Source organism: Danio rerio, chromosome 12 (assembly GCF_049306965.1).
Source record: "Danio rerio strain Tuebingen ecotype United States chromosome 12, GRCz12tu, whole genome shotgun sequence".
Lineage (NCBI taxonomy): Eukaryota > Metazoa > Chordata > Actinopteri > Cypriniformes > Danionidae > Danio > Danio rerio.
This window is the reverse complement of record NC_133187.1, coordinates 48,525,663-48,550,326: the sequence shown is the minus strand read 5'-3', so window position 1 is coordinate 48,550,326 and position 24,664 is coordinate 48,525,663. Positions and strand designations below refer to the sequence as shown.

General features: G+C 40.0%; 1 protein-coding gene across 4 annotated transcripts in view; it reads left to right on the top strand.

Annotated features, from left to right (window-relative positions):
- The first annotated feature begins 376 nt into the window (after positions 1 to 376).
- Positions 377 to 24,664, top strand: part of LOC108191777 (uncharacterized) — a 28,695-nt gene continuing 4,407 nt past the window's right edge. Inside the window, exons 1-15 of one of the 4 annotated variants that reach the window (XM_073918930.1) lie at positions 377 to 580; positions 8,419 to 8,536; positions 8,716 to 8,776; positions 8,863 to 8,889; positions 13,803 to 14,201; positions 14,818 to 15,210; positions 15,317 to 15,388; positions 15,471 to 15,860; positions 16,020 to 16,412; positions 16,508 to 16,585; positions 21,180 to 21,560; positions 21,642 to 21,728; positions 22,243 to 22,368; positions 22,445 to 22,629; positions 24,414 to 24,571. In XM_073918930.1, the coding sequence (XP_073775031.1) occupies positions 8,731 to 8,776; positions 8,863 to 8,889; positions 13,803 to 14,201; positions 14,818 to 15,210; positions 15,317 to 15,388; positions 15,471 to 15,860; positions 16,020 to 16,412; positions 16,508 to 16,585; positions 21,180 to 21,560; positions 21,642 to 21,728; positions 22,243 to 22,368; positions 22,445 to 22,629; positions 24,414 to 24,571 (2,735 nt within the window). In that variant the 5' untranslated portion in view covers positions 377 to 580; positions 8,419 to 8,536; positions 8,716 to 8,730. Of the gene's footprint in view, positions 838 to 2,137; positions 2,329 to 7,936; positions 8,333 to 8,418; positions 8,537 to 8,715; positions 8,777 to 8,862; positions 8,890 to 13,802; positions 14,202 to 14,817; positions 15,211 to 15,316; positions 15,389 to 15,470; positions 15,861 to 16,019; positions 16,413 to 16,507; positions 16,586 to 21,179; positions 21,561 to 21,641; positions 21,729 to 22,242; positions 22,369 to 22,444; positions 22,630 to 24,413; positions 24,572 to 24,664 lie in introns of those variants that run through there. The other 3 variants (XM_073918929.1, XM_068224832.2, XM_073918928.1) reach the window with 3 other exon arrangements.

The window sequence follows — 24,664 nt, the reverse complement described above, 5'->3', positions numbered from 1 at the left end:
AAATATGTTCTATTGTTTCTTGTTGATTACAATGTATACATTGCCCAGTTGGGTGTTTCCCTATTTTATGTAATGTATGATTGAGTCCAGTGTGACCTATTCTCATCCGAGTTATAATACTTCCTTCCCTACGATTTCTGTTCTCCTTCCTCCCAGTTCCAACTTGTTTCTGTATATTATATAAATGTCTACCTGTATCAATGTTATCCCAGTGTACTTGCCATATAACAAACATTTTAACCCAATCGACTATATTTTAACCATTTATCACAGAGCTCATTCACATCATACCTGTCTCACCCAAGTCCAAATCCGTTCTGAAGAGAGCGGGACGCGACCTAAAGGAAGTGACATCACTCAGCGTAAAACTGATTTCAAAACAAAAAGTGAACATTTCCCATATACTTTTATAAGGTTATTAATAATTTTATTTGGACGAAAATGAAAATAATAATAAAATAAAATAATTTATTTATAAAAACAAATGAAAGTTCACTGGAAAGGTCTATCTTAGTTCAATATCCTATGATGCACCGTAAAAGAATTCATGAATGGGAGTGAAGGGACACGATTGACGCGGGTAGGTCTCGTGATGATGTCAAGATGGCGGGTGTATGTCCGGGTTCCATTCATACTGATATTCATATACAACATACTTTTCTAATAGTTGTGCAGTAAATTCAAATTGAACTGCAGTACCTGCTGAGAAGTAGGTAGGCTACATTGCATTATAAAACTATTCTTTTTGACAACTTGGAGTGAAAACAGACTGAACTTGAGGCCGCAGGTGATCTGATCTGATAAATCCACACGTCTTCAGCCATCATTCCAACACAGGTGCTTTATAGCAGCCTTTCATGACACAACCTCCACAACGCAGCACTTTGCAATATTTGCAAACAAATGATATAAACAGCTGACAGTAAAGGTACTTAAAGTGAAGTAAGAGTTAAGTGTTTTCTCTAAAAATGTATATAAAAAGTATGAGTTACCCAACAATTCGCTGAAGTAAATGTAACAAAGTAAATGTAATTTGTTTCTACCCACCTCTGTTGCCATGTGGCACAGGGTTTATTTACTCTTAAAGAGAGTAAATAATTTATTTACAATAAAGAGAGCTTAATTAAGACTTCTGACTATTATAACCATCGCCCTACTGAAAAAAAACAGCTTAAACCAGCCTATAGGCTGGTTGGCTGGTTTTAGGTGGTTGACCAAGCTGGTTTTAGAAGGGTATGACCAGGCTGGAAATGGCTGGAAACCAGCCTGGAAATAGCCAAAACCCCTCTAAATCCAGGCTGGTCAACCAGCTAAAACCAGCCTACCAGCCTAGGCTGGTTTAAGCTGGATTTTTCAGCAGGGAGTGCAAATGAAACATGTATCATATGTCAGAATTATGCCTATTCACCGGCTGTATTTTTTCTGACAAATTGTTTCAACTGAAATTAGACAGGCTTCTCTGAGAGATTAGGAGAACTGGCCATCATACACTTTAGCTGTTTATTCTGCAGTTAGTCCTATATTATTCACAGACTAGCCGAGGGGAGCGCCGGGCACAAAGTAACGCGGGGTATAATGTAACACAGAGTATTGCGGTATTCACTCATGGTTAAGCATGGCATGCTTCTGAGGTTTTCACCACAGTGTCAGCAGACGTTCTCCTGCCAATTATTAAAAAAAGTTCGGCAAAATTTGGATAAACCCAGGAAATACCATTTTGATTCATACTCGTAAAAAGGTTGTCGTGTTAGTTGTGAAACTGTATTTCGTGCTTGTAAAGCACAATCATCGTAAATTCATCAGTTGTATTCAAACAGACAAAGAAAATGTCGTATCTGTGTCTGTTCTAATCGCAGATTTTGGAATTATACCCTCGTAAAATTACGATTATGTTCTGTTTTTATAATTACAGATACATGAATTTTATTTATGCAAAAAATATTTATGACAGCAATTTTATTACATAATAAATGCATGTTTGCTGTGTTCAATGTAAATGCAGACATTGGATACGAGTCACGCTTAAAAGATGATGAAAGTGGGTCGTCATAAAAATCCTTACGAAAAATTACTGACATTTTTAGTTCTTTCGATAGTCACAAAATTGAAATTAACCATAAATTTTGGGATTATAAATGTAGCCTAATAGGATTGCAAGACCTGTAGTTCATCTTTAAACATTCAGCTGCTGAAGACAGAATGTGAACATTTGCTCTCCAGCAGCTTTACCAGCTGAAGCTAATCATTTCACAATGAGAAACAGAACTAAGATGATTTCATTATCTGTTTTTTGGTGCCACTTACTTCATTGCAGGATATAAAAGAAAGGTTAGAGCTAGTGTAAAAGCCTTGCAATCGTTTTGTTTATTTTTCATAATGCTGGTATTTAAATGCGATCAGTGTGTTTGTGTTTTCAGTTCTAAAAGTTGTGCAGAATGTTGATGTACTGGTTGTGTAGTTCTCTGTTAAGGTTTCAAGTCATTGCTTCAATCACACTATTGTTCTTGTATTGTTCTAGGCCTTAGCTGAAGAGAAAATGAAACGTAAAAGTTGGGCGAGACAGATCTATTTTAAAAGTCATGTCAGAACAGTACATAACTCATTATTCACAGCAATGTTGGCTCTCATTGAATGTTGCCACATCTTATTAATGCAATGTGAACACGTTAGAGGCTGATAAATTTAATAGTAAAAATGAATACAACACTAGTGTTTCTTGCTTTGTGTTGAAAAGTACAATTTTTATTGGATGTGTGCAGTGGTGTAAAGTAACTAATTACAAATACCCAAATGACTGTAATTGAGTAGTTTTTCTCAGAAATCGTAATTTACTAAGTAGTTTTAAAAATGTGTACTTTTACTTTTCCTTGAGTACATTTTTAGTGCAGTATCAGTACTTTTACTCCACTACTTTCCTTCTACCTGCAGTTAATAGTCTATTTTTTCTTGTCTATGGGAATTAGAAAAATCAGTTCTGTGATTCCTGTCCAATCAAATCACACATAGAAGATAAATCGCATCATAATGAACTACCTCAAGACATGTGTGCTTTACATTGCAGCAAACTGTTTGGAAGCATTAGGTCAGGGGTGTCAAACTCAATTCCTGGAGGGCCGAAGCCCTGCACAGTTTAGTTCCAACCCTGCTCCAACACACTTACCTGTAGGTTTCAAACAAGCCTGAAGGACTCAATTAGTTTGATCAGGTGTGTTTAATTAGGGTTGGAACTAAACTGTGCAGAGCTGCGGCCCTTTTGGAACTGAGTTTGACACCTGTGCATTAAGTGTTCAAGAAGACGTTCAAAATCTTTACACGCATTGACCCAGAGACTGTTTAGACTAGAGATACCTAAACACAGTCCTGGAGGGCTGATGTCCTGCAGATTTTAGCTCCAATTTGCCTCAACACACCTGCATGGATGTTTCTAGAAGGCCTAGTAAGAGATTGATTAGCTATCCCAGGTGCGTCTAATTGGGATTGGAACTAAACTTTGCAGGACACCAGCCCTCCAGGATTGAGTATGGGCACCCCTGGTTTAGATGTATGTCACTGATGAGAAAATAAGGGATATTTACAGTATGATGACTTAAATGGCCTTAAACACCCAGCAAACACAAGACATCAACATGCCGTCAGATTGAAAATGTACCCTAACGTTGAGGAGATGCTGCATTTTGTTTAGAAATAAAAATTGGGTTTACATCAGAACTTAACGTCAGCATGATGTCAATGTCCAACGTCCAACCTAAAACCAACCAAATATCAACGTCTAATGATGTTACAGCTTGATGTTGTTTCAACGTTACCACTATGACGTCTATCAGACGCTGAATTTTGGTGGCCAAAACTGATGAATAAATGTCAGTATTTGATGTCAACAGAATGTTGGTTTAAGATGTTAGCTTGACATTGGATTTTGGTGACTTTCTAACAACCTAAAATCAACCACATATCAACGCCATTTGACGTCATTATTAGACATCAAAATAATATTGTCCTTAGACGCTAGAACTTAAATCTAACCTAATATTAACGTCTTATAACATTGTGTGCCTGCTAGGCAATAACTAAATGCACTACAGAATGTTACATTTACACACATCCACAAATTACATGTAAATGCATTAACTTTTAACAAAGAGTAGAGCTTGTACCCTTAAAAAAAAAAAAAAAAAAAAAAAAAAACAGTCAATATGTTTTTATTGAGCTCTAGAGTGGTTAAGCTCAAGTGCATCACATGAAAAGTCAAGTCAAGTCAAACTTTATTTACAAAGCACTATAAAAACAGAGAAGTGAGCCAAAGTGCTGAACAGTTAATATACAACAAAAAATTAAAAAAATAAAATATTTAAACTAAAATACAAGATAAAAAAATAAAAGAGTATCATTACAGACTTTAGCAGTGCAGATTCTGTGCTGTGTAAAGTTTTAAAACGAGACTGGTAGACTTTATGAATACCCTGCCTGATCTCACGAGGAAACGTAGGTATTTTACGTTTTGTCAGTTTAGTGGCTAATTCTTAAGAATTCAGTCGTACGAAAATGTATGATTTTAAAAAGGAGTCGTGGCACCCATCCATAACCCCAACCTTCTTTGTGTGATGAGCAAATCGTACTAAATTGTACGAATTAGATCGTACGAATACATGCAAATTAGTCACTAAATCAAAAAGTTGCGAATTGCCTTGAGATTGCGTTAAAATATTATGATCATTTAGATATGTCGAACAAATTGATTAAAATCGACTAATAACATATTTCATAGTCGATTCGTAGTGATATGGAGACATTTGATTTTTAAAAAAAAAAACTTTAGTTGAGCGCGGAGCGCAGTGAACACTCTGTCTCACTCGTGCATTAATGACATCAGAGTTCGACATTTACACGTTTTTGTGAATTGGAATATCAGGTAGCTGATGACATGGTGAGCAAGCGTGTGAATATTTTGTATGAAAACGGAAAGGTATAAAAACAGGGATACAGCGCTATTGTGGCTGCGGTGTGCCACGTGACAAACATGACGCATCACCACAGAAACAATTAAGGGTGACTCCCGGGGCCAGAGAAAATCTTTTAAACTGCAGTGAAAGAGGTAATAACAGTAGTAAAGCAGCGGTTTGGTTACATTGCACTTTGTTTTGTGAGATTAAAGACACAGTTTTTATTCACCTTATTCTCCTTCTTTTTTTTTTTTTTTTGATCATGAATTTTTCAACCTGTTGTCATGTATAGCTGCACTGCAAAAAAGCTTTTCTTTCTCGTTTCTAGTTCAATTATGTAAAAAATCCTAGACAAGAAAAATGGCACGAGATAATGAAGTGATGCTTACAACTTCTGTTTGAGATTATATCTCATTAGGATTTGTCCTACCCCATTGGCAAATAATTTAGCTTGTTTTGAGCAAACAATCACTTAATTCTGAGGTGTTTTTTTAGAAACAGACAATTTCTGATGCTACTTCACGTGTCTATGTAACTTGATTTAAGATCTTTTTAGATATTAAAAAATGGATTTTAATACCTAAAATGGATTAAAAACAAGACTAAACTACTGTTTTTATTTTATTTTATTTTATTAAAATTATTAAAACAGCTCCGGGATGTTTAAGAACAACATGTTTGTGCACTTTCTTAAGATTTTAGATCTGTTAATAAATAAAGGGTTTGAAATAATGCTTTTCTTTTTTTTTTTATCAGATTCATCGATTGATCAGAAGGGGGTGGAGGGGGTGGGGCTTGTCAGATACTAGATTGGTTAGAAGATTTGATGAGACAATTGTTGATCCATTTAGGCAGAAGTGACAAACTGCAAGCTTTGGATGTTTATATTTTCTAAATGTGATTTTTGTAAACATTGGAGCACACTAGCCTATGGATTCACTAGCATATGATTTTTAAGATATATAAAACTTTTTAATTTTAATTTCAGAGGACTTTAAAGAAGTGCCAAAGCTTATTATTCACCTCAAGTTAACCGATCAGCACATTTGACATCAGCTTTATTTTATTTGCACATTATAAATCTTATGCCATGTATTTTATTCATTGGTTTCTGTTTTCTTCCCTTTTCATTTTTTGGTACCCGTTATATTAGTTACCCATTTCAATGCCTTCAGCATCAACTTATTTTGTCCACTGGGCACAGATCTACTTGATGGATTTACTAAAGGTTTAATCTGTTAGATTCAATGAAAAAAAAAAAATTATTTTTTAATCTCAGAAACTCCATCTCACTTGGCCACCTGCATCCCTGTAGTGTCTTTAAAGAGCCCATATTATGGGTTTTTAAAATTTCCCCTCCATGTAGTGTGTAACACAGCTCTAAGTGAAGTGAAGTATCCAGCTAAGGCTTAAATCTGTAAGAGTACAGTGTTTAAAACGGTTGATTCATCTATAAAAGAGTCGACTCATAGTGCTTCAAACGAGTCGCCTTGATACAGAGTCATTAGGTGTTTCGCCATGACGTACAAACGAAACCAAGTCATTCACGTGCACGCGCAAACCCGGGAGATTTCAAACCTGAGGCCCCGCCCTTTGACGCAGAAACCCAGACACACACACACACACACACACCCACAAACACACGCACACAAACATGCCGGTCGATTGAAGTCACACTGCAGATGGACATTATCGATTCTCTACCCAGAGAGGAAACCTCAGCATTATAACCAAGCAGTTGGAAACTTCTGGAAACTACATGCTACAAAGAATACTTCATCTGCCTTTGTTAAAGGAAGGATCAGTAAAGAGTAACTTACTGATGGACGTCAGGATGAGTTTCTTCCTCCATTTCTCAAGTGTAAGTACGTGCGAGTAAAGTTGCCTCGTTTACTCTAGCTTGCAAATGTATTTAGTTGTGATTTGTTACTTGTAACCGAGTGTACTGTATCAGGTTAACTGGCTATATTCTCTTATCGCATGCAAAGTCACGTTAAAAACGCGACGCGTGCTGTTTGTTTATGGAGCTCCGTGGTAGAGGTCTGCATTCCCGCGGCTGTCCACGCGCCAGAATCTGGCGCGGGAATAAATTTCCGAATTAATCGTGGGAGCGGTCGGTAACGGGTTTAATTTGGGCCGGGAGCGGGCTGTCTAATGAGACAGAGAGAGAGCTTTGCCTGCCTGTGTGTCTGCTTGGCGCTTGTGTGTATGTGTTAGTGCGCACGCGCGCGTATGTATGAGAGAGAGAGAGAGAGAGAGAGAGAGAGAGAGAGAGAGAGAGAGAGAGAGAGAGAGAGAGAGAGAGAGAGAGAGAGAGAGAGAGAGAGAGAGAGAGAGAGAGAGAGAGAGAGAGAGCTCTGTCTGGCTGTCTCTGGACTGTTTAGCTGGGTGATTTTTGGTTTTGTTCTCCTCCGCTCTTTAGCGGGATCGGGCGCGGCGGGCAGAAAACGGGGCGGGTCGGGCACCGGGACAAGAAATTCTAAATATAAGCGGGAGCGGTCGGGTTCAGGCTAAAACCTGGCGGGTGCGGGCGGAAGCGGGAGCGTTGTCGTCCAGAGGTGTGTGTGTGTTTGTGTGTGTGTGTGCGTGGCAGCTAAAATCCACGCCTACACTATGGAGCGCGTATGAACTGTGATTACTTTTATATTGCTGATTAGCTGTTGGGCATTTCACTCTCTGACTGAAGGCAGTCGACCAATTGCGACAGTCCAATCAGCGCAGATTAGCTTCGCGCTAAGGAGGGGTTTGGGAACAAATAAATCACTGGACGATTCATACGGGAGTCGCTGGGATAATTAGGTAAAAATAAATGCAGATTATAAGACCATGAAAGTGTTTTTTGACCTTGCATGCATATTAGACTGTTGTTGGAGACCCTTACAACCAAGATATGACCCTATTTCATGTATAATATGGGCTCTTTAATAAACTCCAGTGCTTTTCAACATGTTTTTAAATGGTTAAGCAATATTCAAACAAAGTAAAGTTTTTTATGTATTTGCAAAAGGCTTAAGATTCTGTTTTTGTAAGGAAAGACAACACAATCTCACGGCAATTCGTAACTTTTTCATTTAGTGGCTAATTCGTACAAAAATGTACGATCTTATTCGTACATTTTAGTACGATTTGCGTATCCCCCAATGACGGTTGGGTTTGGGGGTGGGGTTAGGTGCCACGCCTCCTTTTTAAATTCGTACATTTTCTTACGACTGAACTCGTACGAATTTGTACGAATTAGCCACTAAACTGCCAAAACGTAAAATACTTACGTTTTCTCGTGATTAAACTGGCTGGTCATCATTCCATCTAACTGGCTGGTCATCATTCCATCTACATTTACATGTGTTTTAACACAAAGTGAAAGAATGTCACAGTGACTGCAGACAAATACAGTAAGACAATTAGCTAAAGTTACAAACATTCTGATCCCGGAGTAAAAATAGATAACTGGTTTAAGGATGTTTTGAAAATTGTGCAGGTTCCAGTAAAGGTCCACCCACAGGTATTATTAAAGGCAGGAATACTGTATGACTATTAGATCTGCAGTTGAGCATCATCATCTCTGTGTTGAATCTGCCTGCAGCATCTGACCTCAGGTAAAGATATTTCTCTTATTCGCACACTTTAAAGACTCTTCTGCTTTTAATGGGTCAAACTTATTTAGCAAAACATTTATTTATTTGTGAACCTTAATGTATTGTTGAAAATAATAAACAAAAAAAAATATATAAAAAAACTTATTTGATCTGAATGTATGTTGTGTGTATGTGTGCAGGTGTCATTCGTCACTATGAGGTTTCTCATCTTACTGTGTATTTCACTGCTCATGATTCATGGTAAGAGTTTTATATGAGACATTTTTATTCTGAATTGACATTTTTAAAAAATACTTTAAATAGTTATAATATTGTTAATTTAACAGGTGAAATAACCAGTGGACAAACAACAGGTACAACAACTTTCCCACTTTCTAATTTTCACTTCTTCCTCCTCCTATCCTTTGCTTTGAATAAAAGGTAGAAATAAAAGAAATAAAAGACTAACAATGAACATAATAAACCCTACTAAATATTAGGTTGATAAACAATAAGACAGAGTTATATTAACTATTAAAGAGATAATATTGAAGAATGTTTGAAACTGTTTGTATAACTTCCATTGCACTTTTATCAATTCCAATGGCTATTTCCAACTTTCAGTTTTCAAATTTCGACTGTTTCCAACATTTTGCTTGTTTTGTGTGTAAAATAAAAACTCATAATTGTTTGGAATTGCTTGAGATTGAGCAATCAGCCTGATCCCAATAGGAAACGTAATTTTTTTTTTTTTTTCAGTTTAGTCATTTGTATAAACTCATACAGTCAGTCAGTCGAACGATTTTTAAAAGGAGTCGTGGCAGCAAACCCTGTCCTTAAACCCAGCCATCTTTGGGGGATCAACAAATCATACTAAATTGTATGAATGAGATATGAAAATACAATATAGCCACTAAATCAAAAAGTTACAAATTGCAATCTTGGTGCAATCAGTTAGTCCTTAAAAGTAATTAAATTTTTAGGTGAACTCTCCCCGTATAAATGAACAGTATGATGTGAGCTCTCTGTGCTTCTGTTAAAGAAGAGATACTGTCCTCTCATCATTAGCAGCAGTATAAGTGGCAATATGGAACAGTGCGCCAATATGAACCCAAGAATAGCATGTATTTTTTTTAAAGGTATTTATTTATTTATTTTTTGCAGGTAAAAAAATAAATGAAATGGCTGGTAATTACTTCTAGAATTTGTGCTTTTAGCAGATAGACAGATTTCTGGTCATATAACAGAAACATAGAACAGGGTTAAAGTGACGTAAAAGTCAGGGAATATATATATATTTAAAGTCAACCTGAAGGCTGGCGGAAACCTGAAGAATGCAGAAATACATTTGCAAGTGGATAATGAGATGCTAATGAGCAACAGGTGAAATGGGCTGAGTCACAGGTGGGATGATCTTTGTTTGACAGCAGAACAGAAACAGCTACACCTGCTGGTCAGAGCAAAAACAGCACAGACCAGAGAGAGTGAGACTGAAAATTGACATTATTTTCCATTATTATCTTTTTCACTTAATTAATAAGTGTTTACATTTAAAGGTACAGTTCACCCAAAACTGAAAATTCTGTCATCATTTACTCTCCCTCCATTTGTTCTACACCTGTTATAGATATTTTAAAGAAAGCTGGAAACATTTACTTCCATCGCATTTGTTTTTTCTACTATGGATGTCAATGGTTACCAGTTCCCAACATTCTTCATAGTGTGTTATGTAGTGTTCATGAGAGAAAAACCTAAACATGTGAATTACCCTTTTAAGTAGATTCAAAGCCATCGTAGTATTTTTTGAAACAACTGCTATTATAATAATCCTAATAAGTAAAAATCCAGGTAGTGGTTTCATAATACTGTACATTTAAATTCCAGCCTTAACTTGAAAACCCTGACGATGTTTAAAGAAATGTTTAAGATATATTGGTGTTAACTCTAAGCGGACAGACTGGTTAGTCAGGTTCTCTCATCCATCATCAGTTTATCATCACCTTATCTTCTCTTTAATACAGACACATTAAAGCCGGACTCAGACTACATGAGTTTTAAAATCCTAACCGATATTGAAATCTGGTTGCAGCGCACACGGGAGGAGAATCCTCTGCGATTTAATTACCAACTGTCGTTACTTGCAAAACACTGTCATGCACTCAAAATAGGTTTCTGTTTGCATAGCCCTCGCGCTTCAGACCTCTCTCTCCTCCACGCGCTCCATCCAAGCTTCAGGTGAAGAGAAGCGATCCGTCCTCGGATGGTCGCTCTCTCACTTGATGACGCCGAGGATTAGATGTCCACCGATGCATCAGGGGCTGTCATTGTCTGATGAGGAGGCGAATCCGCTCGCTCCCTCCCTCCGGGGTGGAGAGCGCGGCGTTGGTATCTTAAAATAGCAGACATGATGTCCGTGCTTTCCCAGGCTGCTTCGGCCATGGGTCTGGTGATGGTTTATCCCCCAGCCCCGCGGCTGGACAGACTAGATGGGTGTTATGCGGAGGATATAGGGAGGTAAGACCTTCAAAGCCTTCCGTCCCCTTCTTTCTGGAAGTACGCAGTAAGCTCACACAGTCTTAAGGACACTTTCTGCCTGATGTGCATGCGCTTCCATCCTCACCATCCATGGAGGGTGGGCTGTCAATGTCCGATGAGGATTCGAACCCGCCCCCCCTCCGGAATGATGAGCGCGGTGTCAAATCTAGAAGCAGACCTTGTGGCCGTGCTTCCTCAGGCTGCTTCGGCCGTGGCTCTGGACATGGTTTATCCCCCTGTCCCGCGGCTGGACCGACTAGAGGGGTGTGATGTGGAGGATGAAGGCAAGACTTTCTAAGCCTTCCCGTCCCCTTCTTCCTGGATGTGCGCAATAGGCTCACGCAGTGTGCTGGGTGTGCCTCCGCCCTCACCATGCATGCTATGGCCACCTACCAGCTCTACCAAGCGTAGGCGCTGGCTCAGCTGCTCGAGTATGGTTCCGACCCAGGACTGAGCTTGAGCTCCACACCACAACCGACTATGCTCTAAAAAAAGTCGGCTGTGTGTGCCCTGGGAAGGACGATGGTCACATTAGTGGCCTATAAACGCCACCTCGAGCTAAACCTGGTTGATATGTGGGATGTTGACAAAGTTCGCTTTCTTAACTCACCCATATCCCAGGCTGGCCTGTTCGGCGACAGCGTGTAGTGGTTTTCTTGGTTTTTCTCTTACTAAATCAAACTCAGTCTGGAGGTTATGAATATCAGAAGAATATACTTTATTGTCGACAACAAAGGAGAACTTTCAGGAGACCCCCAGAAGCATCTCTGTCTGAAAAATTCTGTCTTACTGATGTTCTGGCCTGCTTAAATACTCTTTTACAACAGTTTTTTCCTTTGTTCTCCACATGTCACTCAAGATCCCTCCTAGTTTAACCCTTGACCCCAACCTGATAACCATATATCTTATCCATCTATACGTATCTGTTTACACATGTGTTGCTCTATTCTTATCCATTTCCTGAGACACCTTAGTTGTTTACTCAGGCTTTCTCCTGCTCTCTTCTCATCCACTTCTTGTGACCCTTTCTACATAGCACCTTAATTCTTTTAATGGTATGCAAGTCTACAAACAGATTATACACATACAATTTGAATATATAGATTAATTTCACACTTTAAAGAGTATAAAATCCACCTCTCAGTGAATTCGCCCAGGAATTCACACCGGCGAAGGAGCAGTCGGAGGCAATGGGTGATATCATCGTAAGACCGCTCCCTAACGCTGAGCCATCCACATCCACTGCTTTTCGCCAAGGGTGCTCGCCTGTAGCTTTTGCTCCGCCGACCAAGCGGCTGCTCCTAGCATCTCGCAGGCAACTAGCACCCCCCGCCCCAGGGCCCTGCTACGTTCGGTAAACGGACCGCGAAGCACCCCTGAGACGGGCTTTCTGGAGAGGAGGGAATTTTCCCTGCTGGAAGGCGGGGCTCTTCATCTAACGGCGTAAAAAAAAAAAAACATAAAAATCCTCCAAGAAAGAGCATTTTTTTCACTGCCCTGGGGATGTGACAGCATGAACACTGACAGTCTGGGACGCTATGCCTTCCAGCTTGCAGGGTCAGTGAACTTCGCCAATGGCTCACAAAGCGCGAGAGACTGGTCTTCTTTCTCTGCCACTCCCAGCTGCTTCTCTAGAGGATGGGTGCGAGGCGAGAGTGGACCACAGTGCTCCCCGGTTGAGCTCACTTAAGGCTGATTTATACTTCTGCGTCAAACGCCGACGTATGCTACGGCGCTGACACATAGCCCTTCGCCGTGGCCATCTGACGTGCACCTCTCAAAAAATGTAACTACACGTCGCAACGACGCGTAGTGCAAGCTCTGTGATTGGTTGGCTTGGTAGCGCTGACGAGTCTGGGCGGAACCAAGAGCCGCGTGAATGGTACGAGCGATTGTTTAGTGTGGAGTCTCGTGAAGAAGCTCCGAATGGAAATTTTTGTTTTGTGTTTACCTCATAGTTAAAGTTGTTGCACGTCCGCCGGTTCCTGCCTCAAAATGAGCGAGTTTGAGCCACTTGTACATCCCGGAAGTGTTCAGGAAAAGCAACACAGAAGCGAAGAAACTCGACACAGAGGAACATTTACACCTCACTGCCAACTAGCGTTTTGGAAGTGTTAATGCAGACCAACAGAGACAGCGCGCAGAAGTATAAATGCACAGCCATGCGCGTTGCATGCGCCGTGGGTTACGCTGGTCACTTGACGCAGAAGTATAAACCAGGCTTTACTCTACGCTGCCCCACTGCTGGTATGTCAGCGATTGTTCGTATGAAGCCACATGTGAGGGCTCTGCCTGCCTTGTTAGTGCGGGCCAGCCCGACGCAACGGCTCATTCACGCGGTCAGACTTGGCTATGTGATACACTTCACGAAAAAAATAATACAGCCTTAATTATTAAATTATTTAATTATTAAAACCAACGCTATTCTCCACAGTTCTTGGCTTTGGAAGAGCTGTGATCAACCAAATTTAAAATCCTGAATATTTGATCAGTGAGGCTCTCTAATCGGATCTTTAAAGTCCTCGACAAGATTTCATCTCCAATTCTGGGGGGGTAAAAATCGGGCATAAATCGGGCTAAAACTCCTGTGGTCTGAGCCTGGCTTTAACATATATTGGAAAGTACTGTACTCTTGGTTTGTTTAGCTAATTCTTAAATAAATGTGCAAGACAGGACTTTACACATGATCAAAAACAGAGGTGTTTAGTATAACACTATATAACACTCTCCTTTTTTCTATTGATTGTTTCAGTATATACTACTTCCAGCTTTGATCCATGTTATGAATATACCACTCTGGATGACTATTGGCGAAACATAAGAATAAGGTACTACTATGACCATAATGACACCATGGTTGAATGGAGCGGCTGGTATCGGCTGTATCTCAGTGGACAAAGTGCCCAGATGTCTGAGTGGTGTGTGAGTTATATGGGATGTGGTGGTGAAACTGGACTGTATCTCAACGGTTCTCATCCAACACTTGAGGATGGAGTGGTGACCCGTGATGTTGTGGGAGGGGATTTTTGGTCTGATCAGTGTGGAAAATACAGATCCACGCCCATCAGAATCAAAGCCTGTCCAGGAGATTATTACGTCTATGAACTCGTCAAGCCAGATCTGTCGATCCCCAGACCGTCATACTGTGCAGGTGCAAATCTCAACTTTTTGTAATGAATTTTTTTATTAAACTGATTAAAGAAACATTTAACCAGTTATGTGCAAGCCATTACAATTCAGCAGATGTTGTCATGAACCTATAAAGCCTTTACTTAGCGTATTTACTTAATGCTCAGATCCTTAAACCTTTTAACAGGTTAAATTATTTTTGTATTGGTTTTGGATTTAAAATTAATACTTTACATTAAAATGCTTGATCACTGAAGAGGGATCTGGATGCAGACCAGGTGCAGTTGTAATCTGAGCTACATGCAAAGCTTTTAATGCACACACTTAACCCTAACTTTAACCCCTACCAGTGACGTCACTAGCTCCATTGAGTGCACGGGGTCTGATATTGCAAGTGTGAATATTCAGTCAGATTGGCATAATTTGGAAAGCACTTAATTTAGTACCTTATTGAAAAATGTTACCTCTTAATTCACTTGGCTGTGAATGTAAAAACTCCCATTTGCCTTCTTTTGCCACCACTGATTTCATTTTAATTACTCATATTTTACACATCATTGTGTTTTGGGTTGCACTACTCTACTATTTTCCATGTATGTACAGTATTTAATCATTACTTTTTAAAAATTTCATGACAGTTGTTATCCCAAGCATCAGCAGTGACCCCTGCTACAACTATGAGTCTTTGGATCGCCCCTGGAGAGCCAACAATGAAAGTGGAGATTACATTTGTGATAACTATTTCTCCTGGAGTGGCTGGTACAGGCTTTTCTACTATGGAATGGACATCCGGATGCCAGAGAGCTGTACTACTGGATTCACCTGTAACACAGGCATGAATCTGGTACTCGATGGTCCTCACCCTCAGATAGAGGATGGAGTGGTGATCAGAGAAGTCTGTGGTAGTTATTACTGGAGCAGAGGCTGCTGTGATAGCAAGTCAATCCCCATCAGAGTGAAAGCGTGTCCAGGAAATTATTATGTCTATGAACTTGTGAGTCCACAAATCTGGTGTTCAGGATACTGCACAGGTACTGTTCTTTCTTCCAAAAACTCTTTCAAGCATTTAGAATGATTTCAGTAATGATTATACAATATCCAGTATTATGTTTATTTGTTTATTTTTCATTAAATCAGATGTCAGCACTATCTCACAGGTGGTTTCCACTGCAAGTCCAGATATAATACCTGGATATACTATCAACTTTAGTAAGTAGTGTACACACATAAACACATATGTTTATATAAATAAAGGTGCCAGTTTTGATCTGACAATCTCTTACTAACACAGATTATGACCAGTGCAATAACTATGAAATACTCAATGACTACTGGAGAAGCACACAGGTTTACTGGTCTGTGTATAACGATGTAAATGGATATGATAACAATCATGAATGGGATGGCTGGTACAGACTCTTACTTGATGGATTGAGTGCTCAGATGCCTGAATGGTCTGTGACGTTTATGACATGTGGAGGTGTTACTGCTCTGTGGCTTCATGGATCTCATCCTCAACTAGAAGATGGAGTTGTCACTCGTGAAGTTTACGGATGCCGTAATGATTTGAGCAGTCGCTACAGATCCAACCCAATCCAAGTCAAAGCTTGTCCTGGAGATTATTATGTCTACAAGTTTACCAGGCCTCCTATTTCAATCCCAGCTCCTAGATATTGTGCAGGTATATTCATCTTTACACAGTGTCTGACATGCTTAGTCAGAGTATTGTTTGGACTTTCATGTGACACCTACCAACACAGAGCTATTAAACACAATCCATTATCTTATATTTGGAAATCTAAACTTTAGTTTTTCTGCTTGTTTTCTTTTTCTATAATAGTGTCTTTCCCCACCCCAAGTGTCGACCCCTGCTACAACTATAACAGTCTGGATGAACCTTGGAGATCCACTGATAACTTTTATAACTACAATGGCTATAATTGTGATTGGAGTGTAGCATGGAATGGCTGGTACAGGCTGTTCTACAACAATCAGAGTGCTCAGATGCCAGAATCATGTGTAAATCAAGGCATGTGTGGCACTTATTATCCACTGTGGCTCAATGGTTCCCACCCTCAGGTGGAAGATGGAGTGGTCCTCCGACATGTTTGTGCTTCTGGATATAGTGGCTGTTGTACTTACACATCCCACCCTATAAGAGTCAAAGCCTGTCCTGGAAATTATTATGTGTACGAGTTTAAACAGCCAAGAATTTGCTCAGCTTACTGTGTTGGTGAGCATTTATTCATGTGCACTTCAGTCTAGTATTTTTTCTGGATTTTGTTTGATAATATCTTATAATAACATTAAATGTTTTAATGCCAAAAGCTGCAAACCAGTCCAGCACAGCCGTGACAACAACCCAGCCAATCACATCCATAGACTTCATTACTCCACCAACCACTGGTAAATCTTTCTTTCTTATTACATAATGGTGAAGAATAAGGATTGCTACAATACTCAATATAATATTTGTTATGACCTCCACGATTCAATATGCATATGGAAACTAGTTGTTTTGTTGTTGTTTGTTTTTGTCTTTAAATTAAATATTTTATTTAGCATTTTGCCCAATCCTTTAAAGAGTCTCTGAACTGGCTCTGTGGATGCTAGACTAAGTGTCCATTTTCTGAAACACATCTCCCCGTGAGTAAATGTCCCATTAATGAGCACTAAAATAGGGAGAGACTTTCACATGAAAGTGACGTGAGCCACATGTCAGTGCATGAGCACTCGGTCATGTCACACGGGAGATCTGAGTAGTGTTTAGATATGAACAGTAAGACTAGTTTATGACCACTAATATTGTCCACCTGTCTGAGTATTTAACCAGTTATGAACAATAATTCACGAAATTGTGTTGTCCTCCTAATTGTGCTGCATCTTAAAGTAAAAACGTCTTATTCCTGCTTTTTAAACAAACCACAACATATATTTACATTTACATTTTACATTTAGTCATTTAGCAGATGCTTTTATCCAAAGCGACTTAAAAATGAGGACAAGGAAGCAATTTACATAACTATAAGAGCAACAATGAATAAGTGCTGTAGGCAAGTTTCAGGTCTGTTTCAGGTCTTCTCAAGTCTAAGAAGGAAAGTATTAGTAGTATTTTTTTTGGGGGTACAGTTAGTGTGATATCCAGAGAGGCAATTGCAGATCAGGAAGGGAATGGAGACTAAATAGTTTTTAGTTGTTTCTTGAAAGTAGCGAGTGACTCTGTCGTTCTGATGCAGTTAGGGAGTTCATTCCACCAACTGGGCACATTGAGCGTGAGCGTTCGCGAAAGTGATTTCTTCCCTCTTTGGGATGGAACCACGAGGCGACGTTCATTCACAGAACGCAAGTTTCTGGAGGGCACATAGATCTGCAGAAGTGAGAGCAGATAAGAAGGAGCAAAGCCAGAAGTCACTTTGTAGGCAAAAATCAGAGCTTTGAATTTGATGCGAGCAGCAACTGGCAGCCAGTGCAAACGGATGAGCAGCGGAGTGACATGTGCTCTTTTAGGTTCATTAAAGACCACTCGTGCTGCTGCGTTCTGGAGCAGCTGAAGAGGCTTGATAGAGTTAGCTGGAAGCCCCGCTAGTAGAGAGTTGCAGGGTTAAGTAGTGACTTGAGCGTAGATAGCAGGATCTGGTGTTTGACAGTGTCAAAAGCAGCTGACAAGTCCAGCAAGATGAGGACTGATGATTTTGAGTCTGCTTTAGCCAGTCTGAGATCCTCCACGACCGAGAGCAGGGCAGTCTCAGTTGAGTGGCCTTTCTTAAAGCCGGATTGCTTGTTGTCCATGAGATTGTTTTGAGTAAGAAAGTCCAGGACTTGATTGAACACTACTTTCTCCAGAATCTTGGCCATGAATGGGAGCAGGGATACTGGTCTGTAGTTTTCAAGTAGCGTATGGTCCAGGTTGGGTTTCTTTAGCAGTGGGGTTACCCTAGCCTGCTTAAATGAAGTGGGGAATAAACCAGAGTCAAGAGATGTGTTAATTATGCGAGTCAGTGTTGGTATGACTGCAGGAGAGATGGCTTGCAAGAGATGAGAGGGAATGGGATCGAGTGGACAGGTGGTTGCATGGCTAGATAGCACGAGTTTGGACACCTCAGACTCTGAGCTGAGAAAAAAGAGGTGAATGTGTGTGGTGTTGGTGGTGTATCTTGCGTGTTTGTTGTAGGTGCAGCAAATTGAGCACTGATTTTTGCAGTTTTGGTGCAAAAGAATGTAGCAAAGTCATCAGTAGTAAGTGTGGAGGATGCGGGTGGAGGAGGAGGATAGAGGAGGGAGGAAAATGTTTTAAAAAGTAGGCGAGGATTAGTGGCATTGTTGATTTTCTGACGGAAATATGTCTGCTTTGCAGAGGTAACTTGTATATTGACATCACTAAGTCTGCTCGACTGAATCGCTATATAGCTCAAAAATATTTAACTTTTATTTAGTTCATAAATTCATTCATTCATTCATTATCCATTCATCTTTATTAATTAGCGGTCGCCACAGCGGAATGAACGGGCAACTTATCCAGCATATGTTTTACGCAGCGGATGCTGTTCGAGCTGCAACCCACCGCTGGGAAACAACCACACACATAAACTACAGACAATTTAGTTCACTCATTTCACCTATAGCGCACGTCTTTGGGCTTGTAGGGGAAACTGGAGCACCCGGAGGAAACCCACGCCAACACGGGGAGAACATGCAAAATCCACACAGAAATGCCAACTGAGGCTCGAACCAGTGATCTACATGCTTTGAGGCGATAGTGCTAGCCTCTGCACCACCGTGCTATCCTTTAATTTATACAGTGTAGAGTATATATAGTTTGTAGCAATACAGCTCAAATAATGAGTACAATGCAATAAATATTGTAATAGTATTATAAAACTTATACATTAAATTATTAGTATTTGTAATGAAGTTTACAGCCCTTTGGCCGCCGGGAAGAACGAGGCGGAGAACCGAAGTTTTAAAATATTTATTAATAACAGTGACGGCAGCTCCTCATTGAGACTACCGTCTAAACCAAAACAAATGGACGGCAGCTTCTGACAGAGACTGCCGTCAAACTGAAGACAAAAGCAAAACAGCATGTCCAGCCCGGTCCTCTCTCAGGCCTCTTCTGCCATCGTTCCTTCTCTTATTGTCCAGAGCTCCTTCTGTGGGATTCGAGGCTGGTGTTGCCCGAAGGTGTCTCCACTTACTCGGCGGCCTCATTCCATTCCCACGGCTCTTGGCCCCGCCCCCTCGCCACACTATTTACTTAAAGGGTCATGAAACATTACTCTCACATGGGAAAGCTAGACCACATGGGAAAGCTATAGGCTGCGGCCGGAAGTGGTGTTATAGAGACCAGCAGGGGGCGCCCAACCTGTGGTCTGTGTGGGTCCAACCGGCCCAGTATAGTGACGGGGACTCTATACTGCTCAGTGAGCGTCGTCGTTCGTATGCAACATTAAACCCAGGTCCTGACTCTCTGTGGTCATTAAAAATCCCAGAATGTTCTTCGAGGTATTCTTGGGGTTTAACCCAGCATCTTGGCCAAACTTGCCTACTGGCCTCTGTCCATCATAGCCTCCTAATCCTCCCCATATCAGACCATAACCAACTTCATATGGGCTTCATCTCTCTCTCTCTCCTCTCCACCAATCAGCTGGTGTGTGGACTGGTGCAATATCCAGGTGGATGCTGCACACTGGTGGAGGATGAGGAGATTCCCCCGAATGCGTAAAGCACTTTACCCAGAAAGCGCTATAGAAATGTAAGGAATTATTATTAATATTATTATTATTATTATTAAAGCTGTGAGCTGAATGTAGGAGAGCCATCAACCATCCTCTGTCAGTACTGACTGTGAACGAAATTTAGAAGCTAAATTTGAGGAAATGTAAGGTTTTAATGTTTAATGAGTGCTTATTTTGAAATTTAGACACATATTCTTGAAGGGACAGAGAAGTCCTGTGTGAAAGTCTGTCAATGTTTAAATGCTGTGTCAATGATGGATCAACATATCCCAGCTTTCAAACACCCCAGTGTCTGTGTAATTGTTCTTATAAAAAACTGTTGGTCATTAGAGTCAATTACAGTCATATCTGTAGAGCTTGTGAACAATCAGCAGTGTTCAAGAGTCGGCAATGCTCACAAACGCACACAAGAACGCCTCCTATTACCAGTCTTTAAAATGTCAATACAGACTCATAGAAGTTGGTATTTCTGACAACACTGCTGTGACTATGATCCATCATGACAGCCTAACCACTGCAAGGTCTCACAGCTTGAATAAATAATTCTGAAGCAGAAGTTTCAGAGGGGCAACGCAGTGGCGCAGTAAGTGGTGCTTTTGCCTTACAGCAAGAAGGTTGATGAGTTGCAGGTGTGAGCCTTGGTTGGGTCAGTTGGTGTTTCTGTGTGGAGTTTGCATGTTCTCCCTGCATTCGCATGGGTTTCCTCTGGGTGTTCCGGTTTCCCCCAAAGTCCAAAGAAATCCGGTAAAGGTGAAATGGGTAGGCTAAATCATCATTGATGTATGAGTGTGTGTGGATGTTTCCCAGAAATGGGTTGCAGCTGGAAGGGTATCCGCAGCATAAAACGTGCTGGATAAGTTGTTGGTTCATTCCGCTGTGGCGACCCCGGATTAATAAAGGGACTAAGCCGAAAAGAAAATGAATGAATAAAGTTTCAGAGAACTTGCAGTCCTTACATCCCCATCAATAATGCAGCCCCGATATAATGGTGAAATTAGAAAAAAAAAATACTACCCATTTGTTCGCCAACAACTAAAGCAAACAGATGTATACACTCTTAACTGATGTTCAACTAAAACAAATCTGCTAAAATCTCAGATTTTGTGCATGGTTGCATGACCTTTTAATGGCATTGCTTCATCAGCTCTAGTGTAATCAGTCTGCTGCCCTAATCAATGAGAATGAAATTTTAGTTGTTTAATGCTCCATCATGAAATTAAAAATGGCAAAACTACCATATCTAATAATAAATATGCATCCAACAGCTCCCCCTGTTGACCCCTGCAATAACTTCTTGATCCTGGATGAACCATGGAGAGCCACCAACAATCAACACTCCTCTCAGTTAATGTGTGACAGAGCGGTGAGCTGGAGCGGCTGGTACCGTCTCTTCATTAATGGTCAGAGTGTTCAGATGCCAGACACATGTGTTGATGAGTATAGCTGTGGCACTAATGCTCCACTGTGGCTGAGCGGAGGACATCCAACACTTGAGGATGGAGTGGTCTCTCGTAATGTCTGCGCACACTGGAACAACGACTGCTGCTATTTCCAGTCCAATCCCATTCAAGTCAAAGCCTGTCCTGGAGGTTTTTATGTCTATGAGTTTGTGAGGCCAAGTGGCTGCAATTTAGCATACTGTGCAGGTACTGGACACACATTTAACTCTGCCTTCTGTTTATGTTAGAGATGATGGCTTTCTGTCTGACATTTATTTGTGTTTCTAGATGTGAGGTTTAACACTAGCTATACAACTGACATGCCAGAGACGACCACGACAGAAACAACAGCTGAAAGCACAACTATTATATCTGGTAATGTAATGTGCTGTTTCACAATCTGCTGGATTATTACTCGGATTAAAGTGTTGTGAGTGTCAGAATCTGCTGCTGTTGTTTAAAATATTACATAAGTAATAAAAAAGAGGTGATGTGTGTATGTTTGTGTGCTTAGTAGTAACGTTATGTATTGAAAAATAAATGTTAGGGATTGCACTAGATATAGGAAACAGACTGCAAGTTTATGTCAAATTTTAGGTTAACATTGTGCTATGGAGCTGATTTGCTAATAATTTAATATGTGAAGTGCTTAGAATGCATTTAAAAGTAGTAAAAGTACAGTAAAAAACAAAACATTGAAACTAAATTCATGTTAACAAGAGTATTTGTATTGCACTTTTAACAATTACATTTGTTCCAAAGCAGCTTAACAAAAGGCGCCTTACATCACATTATAGTGAAATTAAAAAAGTTAAGGTGTGGGTTTTATTTTTAGGTACAGTTATCAGAAAACCTTTTAATAATAAATATTAATAACTTGTCTTTCTAGCTGTCAGAAACCCCTGTTCTGAACTCAACTGCTCCAAAGAGGAAAGGTGTGGGATGAAAAATGGTGTTTATGGCTGTTTATGTAACAAAGGCCTTCAAAAGCACCGAGCACCAAAAGACTCCTTTGGTTAGTGTGTGATTCTACAGTCAAATGTGAAATAAAAGGTGTTTTTGTGTCATTAATGATCATGTTTTTCTCTCAGATTTCAATGAGACCTGTGAGAGCAGCTCTGGCTCCATGTCTGTGTCTCGCTGTCAGCTTTTTGAAGCTGGTTTTTCAGCTGAGCACTTACACCTCAATGACCCCAGCTGCAGAGGAACCGTCCAGAACGGCAGAGTGGAGTTTAACTTCGACAACGATCAACACATCTGTGGCACAAACCTTGTGGTACGATCAACTACCTGCCGGATAAATCTGATTTTATACTACTGGCCTGCTAAATGCTTGATTCTGATTGGCTGATTATTCTAAGCTGTGCTGTTATTTTCAAATAAACAAACAGCTAAAGTAGTTCCAACCGGTTTTGGGTGCATTGCAGCTCCATATCACTACATTGAATGATTTTACCTATTTCACAGTTAGAATTCACATCAAAACACAACAGGAGGAGACGTGTAAGAAAATATTCCTACACACAAGAGCAGTTTGAGAACAAAAACCTGACATACTGTGTCAGAAATACAACTTCTGAACAATGACTTTAGCTGTAGGAACTGTAGTAATCATTAGCCCCTTTCACACAGTGAAACCAGAATCACTTTACTGGTAAATTAAAAAAAGCGCTGTTCACACAGGCGAGGAAGTTACAAAATTTTTCCAGGAAAGACCATTCACACACCCATTCCAAAATACAGGGAAATTCTGACATCATTAACCAGAAATTACCTCTAAACAGCCCGCTTGCATTTGTAAACAAAGAAGGGGTTGGGCTTTTGTTGATGATACCGGCCTGAATTCACAAAAAAACGTAAGTATTTTAAGTTTTGCCAGTTTAGTGGCCAATTTGTACGAGTTCAGTCGTACGAAATTGTACGATTTTAAAAAGGAGGCATGGCATCTAACCCCACCCCTAAACCCAACTGTCATTGGGGGATGAGCAAATTGTACCAAAATATAAGAATTAGATTGTACGAATTCGTACGAATTAGCCACTAAATGAAAAAGTTACGAATTGCCGTGAGATTGTGTTGATCTGCTTCACTGCCCACTGCTTCATGTGTCAAGCAACTAAAGCAGAGCTTTATCAAAGCATTTTATCAATATTTTTGCCACAATTGCTTTAAGAAAGAACAAAGAAATGGTATCAGACTAACATCTAGCAGCTAAATGTGTCTGGAAAAATATTCAAAGTCTTTTATTTTAATAAATAGCGCGGATGTGAATGTGTCTGAGTGTTCTGATTGGCTGGAGTAGAAGTCTCACATCAGCGCGTTTTAAACATGAACAAGCTTTTTCTAGCAATCTTCCTCCTGTGTTCCGCAGAGCAGCATTACGGCAAATTACTGTCAATGTTACAACTTCTCTTTCAACAATTGCCGGAACAAATTTACTGTTATTTTCAAAAAGGGCCTGTTCAAACATACAGACCTTTCCGGAAATTTGTCTGTAAATTTCTTGATTTACAGGTCTGTATGTGTGTAAGGGGCTATTGACTCAAAGCTGAATTATTAGAAAGTAATGCACACTGAATTTCTATTCAATTACCTGTCATCAATTATTCCTTACGTACACGCCATGCAAACATTAATAATGACTAACGGGGGGGGGGGGGGGGGGGGGGGGTTCTTCAAGACGAAGATATTGAGATGAGAAAAGTCTGGTTATTTATAGTGAGTTAAGGATCGTCTGATAGGATAATCAGTCATTAGCTAAAGTTGGAACAGCTGTGAACAATCATAAGCACGTGATCCTCTCGAAATTTGTTTATAAATTAACTTCACGAAAATTAGCCAAACAATAGAAAAAGCCCAAACAGACTTGCCTAAAATCTTCTGAAAGTCTTTCATTTAGTAATGAAGAGTGGAGAACAACATGCTAACAAAAACACTGACACTCTCTAACAATAGTGTATAACACACCATTATTTTACTTGACAACTGGTGTTGTTCTTTGAAAAAAAAAAAGTCAATTCAAGCTAAATATTAAATAAAATGTCTATTTGTTGTCTGCAGGCCAACGGCAGCCACTTCATCTACAGTAACTATATTGTGGGGACGCCGGGAAGAGAAGGTCTCATCAGCAGAGTGAGAATCCTGAAGCTTTCTTTCAGCTGTGTTTATCCTCAAACACAAACACTTTCCATGAACGTGGAGATCAACCCACTGCAGAGGTGCCACAACACACTCATTCTGGTTTATTATTGCTGTAATTTGACAAAGTAGACCATTTCACAAAGTTTAGCTGATCAAACTGTTATTTTTAC